The sequence below is a fragment of the Gymnoscopelus microlampas genome (genome assembly GCF_963454915.1).
Source record: "Gymnoscopelus microlampas genome assembly, chromosome: 14".
NCBI classification, from domain to species: Eukaryota; Metazoa; Chordata; class Actinopteri; order Myctophiformes; family Myctophidae; genus Gymnoscopelus; species Gymnoscopelus microlampas.
This window is the reverse complement of record NC_139951.1, coordinates 3559455-3573401: the sequence shown is the minus strand read 5'-3', so window position 1 is coordinate 3573401 and position 13947 is coordinate 3559455. Positions and strand designations below refer to the sequence as shown.

Below are 13947 nucleotides of genomic sequence, written 5' to 3'. Positions count from 1 at the left end.
GATTACATTTCGTTTTGCCTTTAGTGTTGTGCAAACAAACATGGCATATAGAATACATAACTACACACAAATGAAGAGGGACACACACAAATAGCCGAGCTCATGTTGTTGTGTTTGTTTGTTATGGCTTGTTAGCTTAGGGATATGTCCACTGTAAAACAGTTTTAAACTTATACAGACCAACCAACTTGCTACTGTACACACCCTAACATGTTAGCAACAACCCTGTGTTGTGGTTCTATGATTTAGTGGTGGTGGGGGTGCAGATTTAACATGTGTTTCTATTAAATAAATGAAAAAGTAACAAGACTTCACTTACCGCGATGTAGTTGAAAAACAATGCAATGCATCATGGGAGGCATAGACGCACATATGCATACCAGTGTTGCCAGGTATGCTTATTATAATTTCCCCAAAAAATGAATTTGAAAATAGCAGATCTACAAGCTCACAACGCGTCGCATCACGACACGTTGTGAGCTTGTAGATCTACTATTTTCAAGCAGCTGACGTATATGTTTGAAGTGCTCATGAGTCATGTGGCCCATAGTTGCTTCTTTTGGGCTTGTTTTCCTAGACCAGTGGTTGCTTGTTTCTCTCACAGAATCTGGCAACACTGGTAATGACGTTTTTGCTGCACAACTGCCCCTCAATATGATTGTTTACGTCCTAAATGTTACAAAAAACATGAAATCGTTTTGAGAAAAAATAAATGCTGCTATTTGTTCCTAAGCGACTGCAAAAGACTGCTGCTATTTGTTTCAAAAAGCTTTAAAAGAAGGCCAGAACCTTTACAGAACGTGAAATGTGCCTATAACCACATTTCCGGTTCAGAACGGATACGGAAACGTTATGTTTGTTTTCATGTATGTGGACGTGGTGAACATCCGGATGCAGTAGGCGGGATTTTATGAGTGCTAGGAATCAAGAAATTACAAATAATTATTTATTGCTAGAATTGTTCATACATTAGGCATTTAAGTGCCAGAATAATTGATTAGTGGACAAGCAGATCATTTATATAGATCTATTAGATTAAAATAAATAGTTTTGATCGGATCTTTACTACTGTCAATCAAGTCATACGGAAGTAATCTGACGTGACGTCACGGGTATACAAAAGTTAAATAAAAGTGTCGTTCTCAACAAATACTCATCGAAAAATGACCAAACTAGTATGTAAATACTCAGAATATTTACAGGTTTTTGTGGGTGGTGGCGTGTGGTCTGGTGCATTTCAAACAAGCTTCTTAGCGCACGTTTTGAAATGCCAATGCATTATCAATGGCCCGCCTGTGACGGCGCAATGTGTCGTCTTTGGACCTCAATGAATGTCTATGAGTGACCGTGGAAGGCACATAATTACGTCGCTGGCGTCCAGCGACGGCATTCGGCTCCGTCGCGGGGTTCTGACAAAAAGGCAACCGGCTACGTTTTCGGAGTGAGACCGTGTTGGACGAGGAGAGAACATGCCCCCAGCGCCCACAGTGGGAATCGAACCCAGGACCTTCTCGCTGTGAGGCGACATCGCAACCGACTGCGCTACCGACTGCGCCACCGTGCCACCGTAAACGGTAAATAGAAAAAAAAAAAATAGAAAAAGTGCTCCTCGGAGCACAGGTCTCCGCCAGGTCAGGTAGGTTATTGTGGCCTCCTGGTGGCGCTATAATAGGCCAATGTGAAAAGGCCTTGCACGGCAATCGGACACTGCATTCATGATTTGAGGCATTTTGTTCAAAAAATGTGTTTTGCTAAATTAGACCTGCGCTATAACAGGCCAATGTTATAGCGCTCCTCAACATAGTGTGATTGTGCGTGCAAAGTTTGGCCGCAATCGGATGCTGCTTTCATGATTTGCGGCATTTTGTTCAAAACAAGCCACTACTGCAAACTTTAGATGTCAATCAGGATGGAATATGAAAAATCAAACACATCCGTCTTGATCACATGACTATAGAGATCATGTGTACCGATTTGCGTGAAATTTGCATAAAATATTTAGGCTTAATAGCAAAAAATGTGTTTTACATAAGTCGGCCTCCTGGTGGCGCTATAAAAGGCAGATGTGAAAAATGCAGGGCAAAGGTTTTTCCTTGACCTCTAGGGAGTGCGCTTACAAAGTTTTACACAGATCGGTGCAGTTATAGGTAAAAACACGAATCGGCCTGTTATAGCGCCACCATGAGGCTGATTTGAACATTTTCAAGTGCCATTTCTTCCCCGGCATAGTGGAAATATGCGTGCACAATTTCAAGGAAATTGCATGCCGTGTTCATGATTTGAGGCATTTAGTTCAAAACGGAGCAATCCTGCAAACTTTGGAAGCCATTTTTAGCCAATCAAGATGGAATATGATTTGGTTTTGTTTAATGACTATAGAGATAATGTGTACCGATTTCCGTGTTTTTTGGACAAAATCTGTAGGAGTACTGTCAAAAAATATGTTTTGCACAAATCGGCCTCCTGGTGGCGCTATAACAGGCCCATGTGAAACATTTGAGGCAGAGGTTCTGAATTGGCATCCAGGGAGTGTGTGTGCACAGTTTCGCTGCGATCAAGCCAACGGTGCCGGAGATTAGCTGTTCACAGACGAACACACGGACGGACGGACACACACACACGGACGGACGGACAGGGGCAAAACATACTCTCTCACCATGCCTTTCGGCCTGGCGGAAACAATAATAATAATGGAAATATATTGAAAATATATTTAGCTTGGTCCATTTAGAATGTAAGTAAATACAGCTAGTAGATGCAGCTAACCCTCCGTGTTAATGATACATAATAATAGTAATAGTAATAATAATAATAATAATAAAGATTAGCTCACCCTCCGTGCCGTCAGGTTCTGCCTGTTCTTCACGCTGCTTCTGTTTGAACTTCATGACACCATGATGCATCACTGCACCGGTGAACTTGTAGATCATCTGTTTTTCCTCAGCGTTGAAGCCCAGGACGTCAATAGCATCCTGATGTCAATAAGCAGAGATGTATTCAAAAGATTGAGATTAAGCATTATTGCAGACATAATTTAGAACTGTGTACAACTCAACAGTTAACAAACCAACATACAGTATAAGTGTATATACATGGTATCTGCACATTTCTAAAGTGACAATTTAAGGACTTTTAAGACCTATACAATAAGTACGTTGAAATAAAACAAATAAGACCATTACTGCATCAAAAGTAATCAACAAACTATACTATTCAAATTGTCAAACATTGGCCAAATTGTCGAATATTACCTAAGAAAGAGGTAAAAAAAATTAAAACATGTACTGTAGATCGGCACAATATTTATCTGTGGAACCGAGTCAAACTAAATGTAATGCCTCCACTGCTACATTTCCAAGTGCTTGTCAGGATGGGGGGGTCCCCAGTTCGAATAGGATTAGTTTGGGGGGTCACGGCCTGAAAACTTTGAGACCACTGCTTTATAAAATACATTTTGCAGAGCAACTGACTGCAGTTCACACTATAGTGAGTATTAGAAAGAAACAAAAATGTTCACTGACATCAGTAGCGTCCAGCTCCACTTTGTCATCAATGCTGGCCACAGTGATCACACCCATGCTGATCAACGGGAAGTCGTAGGGGTTGGAGCTGATCAGACACATTTCTTAAAAGGGATTAAAAAAGGGTGAAAATGTGTTTTTATTCATTCATTTATGTTGCTCGCTGCATCATCAGTAATTCCACTTACCAATAATCTCAGGTTTGTGGTTGGTCATCATCTGGAAAAAGATGTGGTAACCTCTCTCTGCAGCAAGCTGGTAGGTCACTCTGGACTTCTCCAGCAGATCTATATGGGTTGCACATAACTCATAATAATGATAATAATAACAACAACAACAACAACAACAATAATAATAATAATCTATATGGGTTATCATAACTCAGAATGTAATCCTCAAATGAAGGCATGTATAATTTATCATCTGTGAACTTCATACTTACATGTCTCAATATCAGCACTGGCCAGTTTACCCGTTGTGCCGAAATGGATTCTGATGAATTTACCCTGTTTGATATAGCACAATTAGTTGCATCTACACTGTGGAATTATTGCAGGTTTTCTCATAAAGTGTCATTATTTATACTTACAAAGCGAGAGGAGTTGTCATTCCTCACAGTCTTGGCATTACCATAGGACTCCAGCAAGGGATTGGCTGCAATAATCTGATCCTCCAGTGACCCCTAGAATGTTTTAGACAATTGAAAATTTGGTCAGAATTCTTTTAAATTGAATTGCTATATTGCATACAAATGCTTTATGTTCAAAAACATGTATTTGTTGAAGTTAATAACTTGTACATATACCTTGATTTTACCACTATCGGCCGCCGATTTCTCTCCACCAGAACTAGCTGTTGCAAAGTACTGGATGACACGCTTGGTGTTCACAGTCTTTCCAGCACCGGATTCTCCACTGGTTATAAATACACATATTCAGAGAAATGCAGTTAGTGAATTGGTGTACAATGTTATTTTTTTAAAGCCTAGTAGATGGGAAACTTACGTGATCAGGACAGACTGGTTCTCTTTATCTGTAAAATGTAAAGCAAACTTTTAGTCATGGATACACCACAAAACCATTATAGTTATGTTATTGTTTTTACATTGTCCTGAGTAGTACGTACCCATCAGCATGAACTGATAGGCGTTGTCAGAGACAGAGAAGATGTGGGGTGGAGCCTCAATACGCTTCTTGCCTCTGTAGGCATTTACAACGTCCTGGTCGTACACTGGGAGCCACTTGTAGGGGTTCACAGTTGCACAAAACAAGCCAGAGTAGGTCTGAAGGGGAGGAGAGAGAGAACATTAACATCATACAACATAGCACTAAGCATGCCACATATCTGGGACAACGGATCACTAGAGCTGGTATTACAGTCACGAGTTTCAAGTGGCATCAACTAATGAGCAAGTTAACTTCAGAAGAGTTTGTTTGCATTAATGTTTCTATGGTTTTCACTTGATCAACTCGATCAACTTGTACACTGTATTTTCTTTCTTTGCTATCGACAGGTGCAATACTGTACTGTTCTCAGCATGTAGAAAACCTTACATAGATCATCCATGCTGCATAACGCTCTTTGAGGTTATACAGGACAGTGGCTTCACTGAGGTGGGTCATCATGGCCATGTCCTCAATTTTGTCATACTTGGGAGGGTTCATAGGGGTGACATCAGCCTCCTTTACAGTTCTTTCCTAAAAAAGAAAAAAAAAGCACAACTCCAGAATGTATTGTGATTACAGTTGTACTGTTCCACTATTTGATTTTAGATACACCTCTACTTACCACTTTATCCAAGAGCGTTTCCACAGTGACTTTGTCACCGTCCTTCTTTATAATTTTACACTTGAGGTACAGCTCCTTAGCATCAGCCACATATGCTGCCGTTTTGGCATCAAAGGGCATAGCTTGAGCCTCCATTCTCTCCCTCTCTGGCTTACGGAGATAAATGGCGGCCTTGCCATACTGCTCCATCTCTGCGTCGGTACTCATGGTGGCGGCTTTCTGTAGACAGACAAATAGATGGTGTTGATGCCTTTGCTGACTTGAGATCTGAGCAGATCATTGTAGGACTATTCTTATGGTTATAGCTTATTGTAGGTTTATTAGAAAGATTATGAATACTCACTTTTCCCTCCTACCAGTAGCAGTAGAATCTTGAGTGCAACCCCTAAGAGTGAAAGAACACATCATGTTGACATTAACATGAGTTGATGATTTCATACAATTTACAATCATGAATTAGACTGGATTATAATTAAGAATCCTACATTTCTCATCAGTTCCACATCAGAAAAGATTGATTCATTTCAATATTATTTACATGCAATGAAATGAAATGATAGTTGCCATTTGTATTTGTTTGTTTGTTTTTTGCTTATTCTTAATTTCACCAAGTAATCTTTATTCATTACAGCCATGTTTCTTGTTTTGTTTTATGTGTACTGAAGCAATGCTAGATTTCTTTCTTACATTTCAATTCCATTGTATGAATTAAGGTTACATTCAAAGGTGGACAGACTAGCCAAACAGTACTCAAGTACAAATATCGTAGTAGATGTAAAAGTAGGCTACCTTTCCAAATAATTACTTTGTTAAGATTAAGAAAGTATCTGGTAAAAACACATACTATGTCAATTATTATTTAAATAATCATAACATAATTGAAATGTCTAAATAAAAATAAATGAACAAAAGTAAATTCCAATCTGGCCTAAACCAGATCACTATAAATAAAATAATACACAATCAATAATTGAAATTGTTCAATATAACACAAATTCTGTCCACTCATTATTCAATGTGTGACGCTATGTGGCACTATGTACGGAGTCATTTTAGAAATGAATAGCTAACATGATGTATTTATACGACTATGAATAACTAACATCTCTAAAATATTTATAGGACTATGAAGGACAGATGAAGTCTCACTCACCACTAAATGGAACTCTGAACTCCTCTGCAATGGGTACGTGTCAACCATCTCAGCATGGCTTATATTAGGTGTTCATTGCATGCTATGCAGAAAGTAAAAGTAGCAGTTGCCTTTCAAGGTCCTATAATTTCTCCAGAAAAACAAACAAACCAATACAAACATTTCAAATCTATTCATAATCTTGTAAAATGATACTTCCAACACTCACATGATACTTGGTAATGTTGCTTGATTTATGTGGTTTATGACCATGCCAGTGGCTACGGTACAAAAATAGTATAATTGGCAGGGTGGTGGGGTGCTGGGTGTCTTCATTTGGTAAAATCATTACAGCAGGTCTTGTCAGATACATTATTTGGAACATGTTAATATTCAGTGAGGAAAGTAAATACTCAAATACTGTACTATTTTCCTTGAGTATTTACATTGTATGCTACTTCATACTTCCATTCCACTCCATTTAAGGAGGACACTTCACTCAATTTGACAGCTTTAGTTAGTTTTGGGGGGGATTTGAGGTTGATGTAGTCAGGGTCACAGTTCAGATGTTTATGAGTTGTTAACAGCTCCAACAAATAGTCTGGCACTGGCTTAACGGGACAGGCTTCACTGTAGGTGTATAGTCAGTGTCACTTAATCCTTGACCTGACCATAAAAAAGTGTCCACTTAACGTTATTTCCATTCCTTGTACTCTTCATATTTCATTTCAGCATTGCATTTCACCATAAATGCATTCATTAGCAGACTGCAATGTATACAGTAATTGTACACACAGCCTCTCTCACACAGCTGATACAGCTGATACCATCAAGGGGTAGTTAACCCAAAAAACTCTGATCCAATATTCCAAATGTTTAATTAATTGAAGTAAATAGGAGGCCAAGGCAAAACGATTTAAAAAAAAATATAAACTCCAAAACAACTCTGTGTAATCACTGGGAGGACTACTACTGTTCAGGTTATAAGCAAATACTTTAAATATAGCATTGCTCTTGTTAATATTGGCCTCCTATTTACTTTAAATAATTGTAAATATTGGAATATTGGTCAACGGATCAGGAATGCGACAAAAACGAAAAAGAAATGTGGGTGAGCTACCTCTTTAAGCTGGTCCCAGATATGAGTTTTAAAATCTTAAAGCACTTGTAAATCTTGTTGCCTCATCCGAATCAGGTGCACACACTACAGGAAAATCATCAGATTATTTTACAGGATTATCTAACATGCACACACGATGTCGTGAAGTTTCAACTTTTTGTACTGCTGCTACTAACAGGGCTCCCATGTAAAATATATCTTGAATGTCAATGGGACTCAATAATAATAATAACTAGAAAAAGTGCTCCTCGGAGCAAAGGTCTCCGCCAGGTCAGGTAGGTTATTGTGGCCTCCTGGTGGCTCTATTATAGGCCAATGTGAAAAGGGTGCCATTTCTTCCTCTGCCTTTCACGGCAATCGGGCACTGCGTTCATGATTTGTTTTGCAAAAATCGGTCTGCTGGGGGTGCTTTTACAGCCAATGGGAAAAGGGTCGCATTTTTTCCTCTGCCTAGTGCATTAATGGTTCTCAAACTTTTTCATGTCAAGGACCCCCAAATAGAAAATGTATTTGGCAGCGGACCCCCATCTCAAAATATTTTGTTTCCAGGGACACCCAGAAGCTAAGATTTGAATTAATTAAGTCGGCTTCCTGGTGGCGCTATGAAAGGCTGATGTGAAAAATGCTGGATAGAGGTATTACCTTGGCCTCTAGGGAGTGTGCATGCAAAGTTTCACGCCCGATCGGTCCTGTTATACTGTAGGTGAAAAAGCAAATTGGCCTGTTAAAGCGCCACCATGAAGCTGATTTGAAACATGTAGGGTGGCATTTCTTCCTTGATCTACTGGGAACGTGTACGCAAAGTTTGACGGAAATCGCACGCTGCGTTCATGATTTGAGGCATTTTGTTCAAAACAGACCACTCCTGAAAACTGTGGAAGCCAATCTTAGCCAATCAGGATGGAATATGAAAAATTGGAGAAATCTATCTTGATCACATGACAATAGAGATACTGTGTAACAATTTGCGTGATGTTTGGGAAAATATGTAAGCGCAATATAAAAAAATAAATCTGCCTCCTGGTGGCGCTTACAAAAGGCCGATCTGAAAAAATTGGAGCAGAGGTTCTGCTCTAGCGTCCAGACAGAAGGAGGGACACACGGACGGACGGACAGGGGGCAAAACATTGTTTGGGCCATGCCTTGGGCCTGGTGGAGACAATAATGACGCATCACAGATGATCACACACTACAGGATTTTACTAAGACTTTCAGGCTTGCCGGAACAACGCAATCACAGCACCTCGGCGTAAAGAAACAACGCACGCACCGACGCATGCACATACACACTCTATACAGAGCCATGCCCTAGAAGTGTGTGTGTGCGTGTGCGTCCCCTAAACAATCAAGCGTGCATCCTTGAGGATGCCACTGTAAATCGCTCTTCCTGGCCTGGACTCTGCCAACAAGGAGTCCAACTGGCAAGTCGACTGCTTCAAATCAGAGGAAGGAAGTTGGCCAAGCCTGCACCTGCCCCACCGGGTCAGCAGCCCCACCGGGTAAGGATTTCACTTGCTCCACAGTATGCATACCGCATTGATTGCACTATACTGTACAGTCATCGAAGGACCCACAAATAGTAGCAGACGTCATCCTCAGTCACGATGGACTATACCTTAGGCAAGCAGTGTGCGTGCGTGCGTGCGTGCGTGCGAGTGAGTTTACTTTATCTCGCTATAGGATGGTCTGCTGCTACAGGGGAAAAGTTCCTGCCCCCACCTCAGAGACTATAGGGTTTCAAATTCTCCATGGCTGGGCCTGGCACGCCAAACTAAATAAATGGCCATGTTAGCAAGAAGGCAGGTGGGGAGGGTTATCTCTGCACTAGTCAGTCCTCAAGGTTGGCCAGGGGGCCTGTTCAGTTGGGTGTGGAACTAGGAGGAGTGAGAACATACACACTAAGTTAATAAGTCAGTGACGATTAAAACCTTCTTGATTCTTCTTGATTCTACAGTACACATGCGTCACGTCTTCCTTGGGAAACTCCTCACGGTTGGGTGAAAATAAGCGACCTTGATGATAATTATGCGTATCGGAGGAGACATGGGATGGTCTGTGCTCTAATTGGTTTGTTTTGCTTGTTCTGTCATGATTCTTTATAGTAACCCATACATACTCTTTCAAACTATAGTTATGAATTGTGAAAATATGTTGTTTAAATGTATCAACTTCTACATTTTTTTCTGAGGGAAAACAATGAAGACAATCCTTTACATGTGTCAGTATAAAACATTGTACCTGAGTACTGACATTACATGTTTTATCAACAATAAATGTTTACCCAACGGTTACAGTTGACCTTAACTGGCTCCTTTCCGCATAGAGCAGCCTGGAGCAGTGTCTCTACTCCGAGTCTCTCCGTTGTTTAGGATAGTCCCATATCTCTCTCAATAGGCTCTATGCACAGCAGCCATATTGGGAATGAATTGGGCCCCTTCCTTACTTCCTTCACAGGTGTTACCAATAATATTAATTAAGGCTCAGTACTAGGGCCCCCATAACTCTGAGAGTGTACAAATGGAACCAAATGGACCCTTACGGGTCCATTTGGTTCCATTTGTACACACTCAGAGTTACACACCCACCATAAGGGGCCATTTGGGAACCAAAATGGAGTGTTTCTAGTGAGCCAACATGCACGTTATCAGCAACCTGACCAGAATGGAACAGAGCCTTTATTAGCATCATTGGTAACACCTGTGAAGGAAGTAATAAGAGGCCCAATTTCTTTCCAATATGGCTGCTGTGCATATAGAGCCTATTGTCACATGTAACAATAACATTGCATTATTGCAATAGAAAAGTCACTTACAGTAACAATGACTTGTTTGACATATGCCTGTGGCATAAAGATGAGAAGGAAATGAGAGAGAGAGAGGGGGGATCTTGGCTCTCTTCGTAGACCCGACAGACATGCTGAATGAACTGAATTCACAACAGGGATATTAATCTTCATCAAGTGAAGGGTCGTTGTGTCCACCAGGCCCAAGACTATATTTTCACCCCTGTCCATCCGTCATTAAGTCAATAAATCTATCTATCTATCTATCGTTTCAACGTGACACGTTGTGAGCCTATAGATCTATTTTCGAAAATGATTTGGAGAGGGCTTACATTTCTTTTTTCCTTTTTCTTGTTCATTGCATAATTAAAGTTAAATGTTCTTTTCGTATATGGACATTTTAATATGTAATACTTTATATCTATCTATTATCTAACTATTTTATCTAGTTATAATTTTGCTTGTTATATAAAATGTTCTCAAATGGAAACTTCAATTAAATCTAATATTTTCAAATTGATTAGAACTGATTTAGCGGTTTTTGACAAAATATGGTCCAAAACATGGGTAATCTGTGATGTAGGACAGACACAGTGGTCCCCAACCTTTTATCCCTGGAGCCCCCCTTCGGTACATCTGACAACAGCTGAGACCCATGTATGCCAATGAATACAACTACAAAAACTGTCTCAGTGTTCTTTTGAAGGAAAACAAGTATGACCAAAGTCATAATAAAGCCGCATGTGGCAGGCTTTTTTGGCCCCAATCTTTTCATAGACCTGATTACTTGTTTTTTGGATTGCTTGTTTCTCTCGCCAAACCTGGCAACATTTAGCATCGCAAATTAACGCTCTAATGTTTTTTATATAAGTGGTGGCAACATTTTGTGACACCATAACTTAATAGCCAAACTAGGTCTAATGAAGCACGCTAGCATTTAGGCTAAGCCTCCTGGCTGAAGCTGTCTCCCTTTCTCTCTCTCTCTGCTGTGTAACTCCGTGCGTTGCCTTGTTGTGATTTGTGTGCGTCCATGCTGGCCCCTAATATGGTCTGCTTCCGGGTGGTTCAACCTAACTTAACAATGAGGATCGTTCTGATTGGTTCCCTTCCCAACTAGTCCCTCAAAAAGAGTAATTCTGATTGGATCTCTTCTCCATTCGTCCCGCCCTAACATTTTCGTCTCGTCTAATTCGTTGACTAACGTGTCCATTACATTTTCGTCTCCCCATTGGCTTAAAAGGGGAGCTTAAAAGGGGGGAAGTGTGATGGACAGCCAGGACAGCCAATGAGACTTAGGTGTCGACACTTTTGACTGAGGTGTCGACACTTTTCACTCGGGTGTCGGACTAAGACTAGTGCTGTTTATAGAGCCGACGCTAGCGCATGCGGCTAAAAAGTCAAATAAGTGTTGATTTTGGTCCCGACGTCCGAGACCAAATCACTGCGTTTGTTATTGCGCATTAGCCCTGTAAAGCCTGAACTATGAAGGAAAGGTCAGAAAATTCCAAAATTTTTAAAAGAGACACTTTATTGCAGGGGTCGGCAACAGGCGGCCCGCGGGCCGAAATTGGCCCCCCAGAAATAATATCTGGCCCGTGAGATAATTTTGAATTTTTTTTTTTTTTTTTTTTTTTTTTTTTAGAAAAATATTTTTTGATTTTTTTTGGGGGGGAGGGATTTTATTTTTATACAGTATCAGACCGATATCTATTATATCCAAATACAGAAAGATACAGTATGAATGATTTACTGAAAAGTGTTATAAAAAAAGTATAAAAAATTAATGTTAAAATAATTATAAATACTTATTTCATAGAACCTGAACCCACTTTTGAAATCATGCACTCATAAACACGATGCATTTTAAAGGATTTATAACATTTTATAGCTAGATTAGAGGAAAATGAAGAAGAAAAAAAAAATCACCAGAAAAATCGCCTGTGCTGATATTTAAACCGGAAAAAATGTTGATTTATATTGGTCAAACAGAACCGAATTAGACCCAAATTAGACCCGAATTAGACCGAGTTAGACCCGAATAGACCCGAAAAATTTTGCGCCCGCGCGCGTGTTGTGCACCATGTTCGCGGGGATGCCCGGCCCGCGATGGAATGTCTGGGAGTGATATTGGCCCTAGGCTTATCTCAGTTGCCTACCCCTGCTTTATTGGGTCTTAAAACATTTTTCATTTTGTTTTATTTTTTTTAACATTCCTTTGTATCATTTATTTGTTGTATCATATTTGATACAAGGGGTATTACAAGGGGTATTTCAAGTCGGTTTTAACAACTTTAAAATGTATTTTATACCTGTAGTATCAAATATGATACAAACACTTTGACATCGTAAAGTACTATATAGACCTGTAGTATCAAATATGATACAAACACTTTTGACATCATAAAAAACAAACTCAAATGCTACATTTTGAGAGCTCATATAGGTGCATTCAAGTTATCTAACACTTATTTCAAAATATTAGTAAAGATATACTAGGAAAACTTACCAGAACTGCTTAAAAAATAATTGTTTGTTAGTAGTGCATCAACCTCTCCTGTTTAGTTGATGGCAGCCATTTTTGGGTCAGACCACCTGAGGTTCTGTAACTACCTGCAGTGCAAATGGTATGGTCCAGGGGGAAGCAGGGATGTGTCAGATATGATACAGCAGGTTCTTGGTCCAAGTATTGATTACACTGATTAAAAAATAATTAGTTGTGTGTATCATATGTGATATGTTTGGCGTTATAGGGTTAAAATTGACACTACCGTTTACCAATCATTGTAAACAAAAAACATACAAATGTGTAATTGTGCTTTAAGGAAGTAGCCTACTACAACAACAGTCGTCAAATATATTTTATTCATATAGTGCCATATCACAACGGACGTTATGTCATGACTCTTCACGTATAGAACAGGTCAAGACCAGGGTGTAAACTTCATTTACACCCAACAATTCCTGAGGAGCACAAAAGCACCCCTTTAACATCTTTATAGTAATGCATTATGGGGCAACTTAGTATCTCTAGGAACATTGGCAGCATACTCACAGATTATTCCTTAATTACTTAAATAATTACTTCCAGGTATGTCTTTCGTAGACATACTGTATTACATGTACTAATGCAATGTGCACACACAACAAACACATTGTATGAGAACTTAAGGCTTAAAGGAGCAATTCACCCATTTCCAGCCTTCATATAATTGGTCCTCACTCATGCTCATTATAAGATGGTACCATTTCCATCGACTCACTCCGTGTCTCATCGGTGAGCTGTGGACAGTTCAGAAACCTGCCTACCAGTGACATCATCGATGGGGATTCCAAGCTAATAGAAACTATAGCCTTTTATCTTCCTGGAAAATATAAGCGGACATAGAATCAAAAATAAAGATACAAATTGAAATCTTGTCCGGTGAATGTTATTGGTAGGCACATTTTGAAAGCAGCCACAGTCTACCTCTGCGACACAAAGCATTTAGACAGAAATGCCGTCCCATAGTGGGCATTAGTGAGGATGTTGAAGAAAGGCAAAAAAAAGTTCCTTTAAAGTGGAAGGTCTTTCTTGCAAAACAATTTCAATGATCACTGACCTCCA

At 39.8% G+C, this 13947-nt stretch overlaps 1 protein-coding gene across 1 annotated transcript in view; it reads right to left on the bottom strand.

Annotated features, from left to right (window-relative positions):
- Positions 1 to 6510, bottom strand: part of LOC311060930 (myosin heavy chain, fast skeletal muscle-like) — a 39968-nt gene extending 33458 nt beyond the window's left edge. Inside the window, exons 1-12 of the mRNA XM_084079331.1 lie at positions 6463 to 6510; positions 5653 to 5694; positions 5310 to 5528; positions 5075 to 5218; positions 4647 to 4803; positions 4526 to 4553; positions 4327 to 4435; positions 4111 to 4203; positions 3964 to 4027; positions 3710 to 3808; positions 3522 to 3625; positions 2834 to 2972 (exon numbers count right to left, since the gene is read on the bottom strand). Of these exons, the coding sequence (XP_083935457.1) occupies positions 2834 to 2972; positions 3522 to 3625; positions 3710 to 3808; positions 3964 to 4027; positions 4111 to 4203; positions 4327 to 4435; positions 4526 to 4553; positions 4647 to 4803; positions 5075 to 5218; positions 5310 to 5516 (1144 nt within the window). The 5' untranslated portion in view covers positions 5517 to 5528; positions 5653 to 5694; positions 6463 to 6510. The remainder of the gene's footprint in view (positions 1 to 2833; positions 2973 to 3521; positions 3626 to 3709; positions 3809 to 3963; positions 4028 to 4110; positions 4204 to 4326; positions 4436 to 4525; positions 4554 to 4646; positions 4804 to 5074; positions 5219 to 5309; positions 5529 to 5652; positions 5695 to 6462) is intronic.
- Positions 6511 to 13947: the final 7437 nt, after the last annotated feature.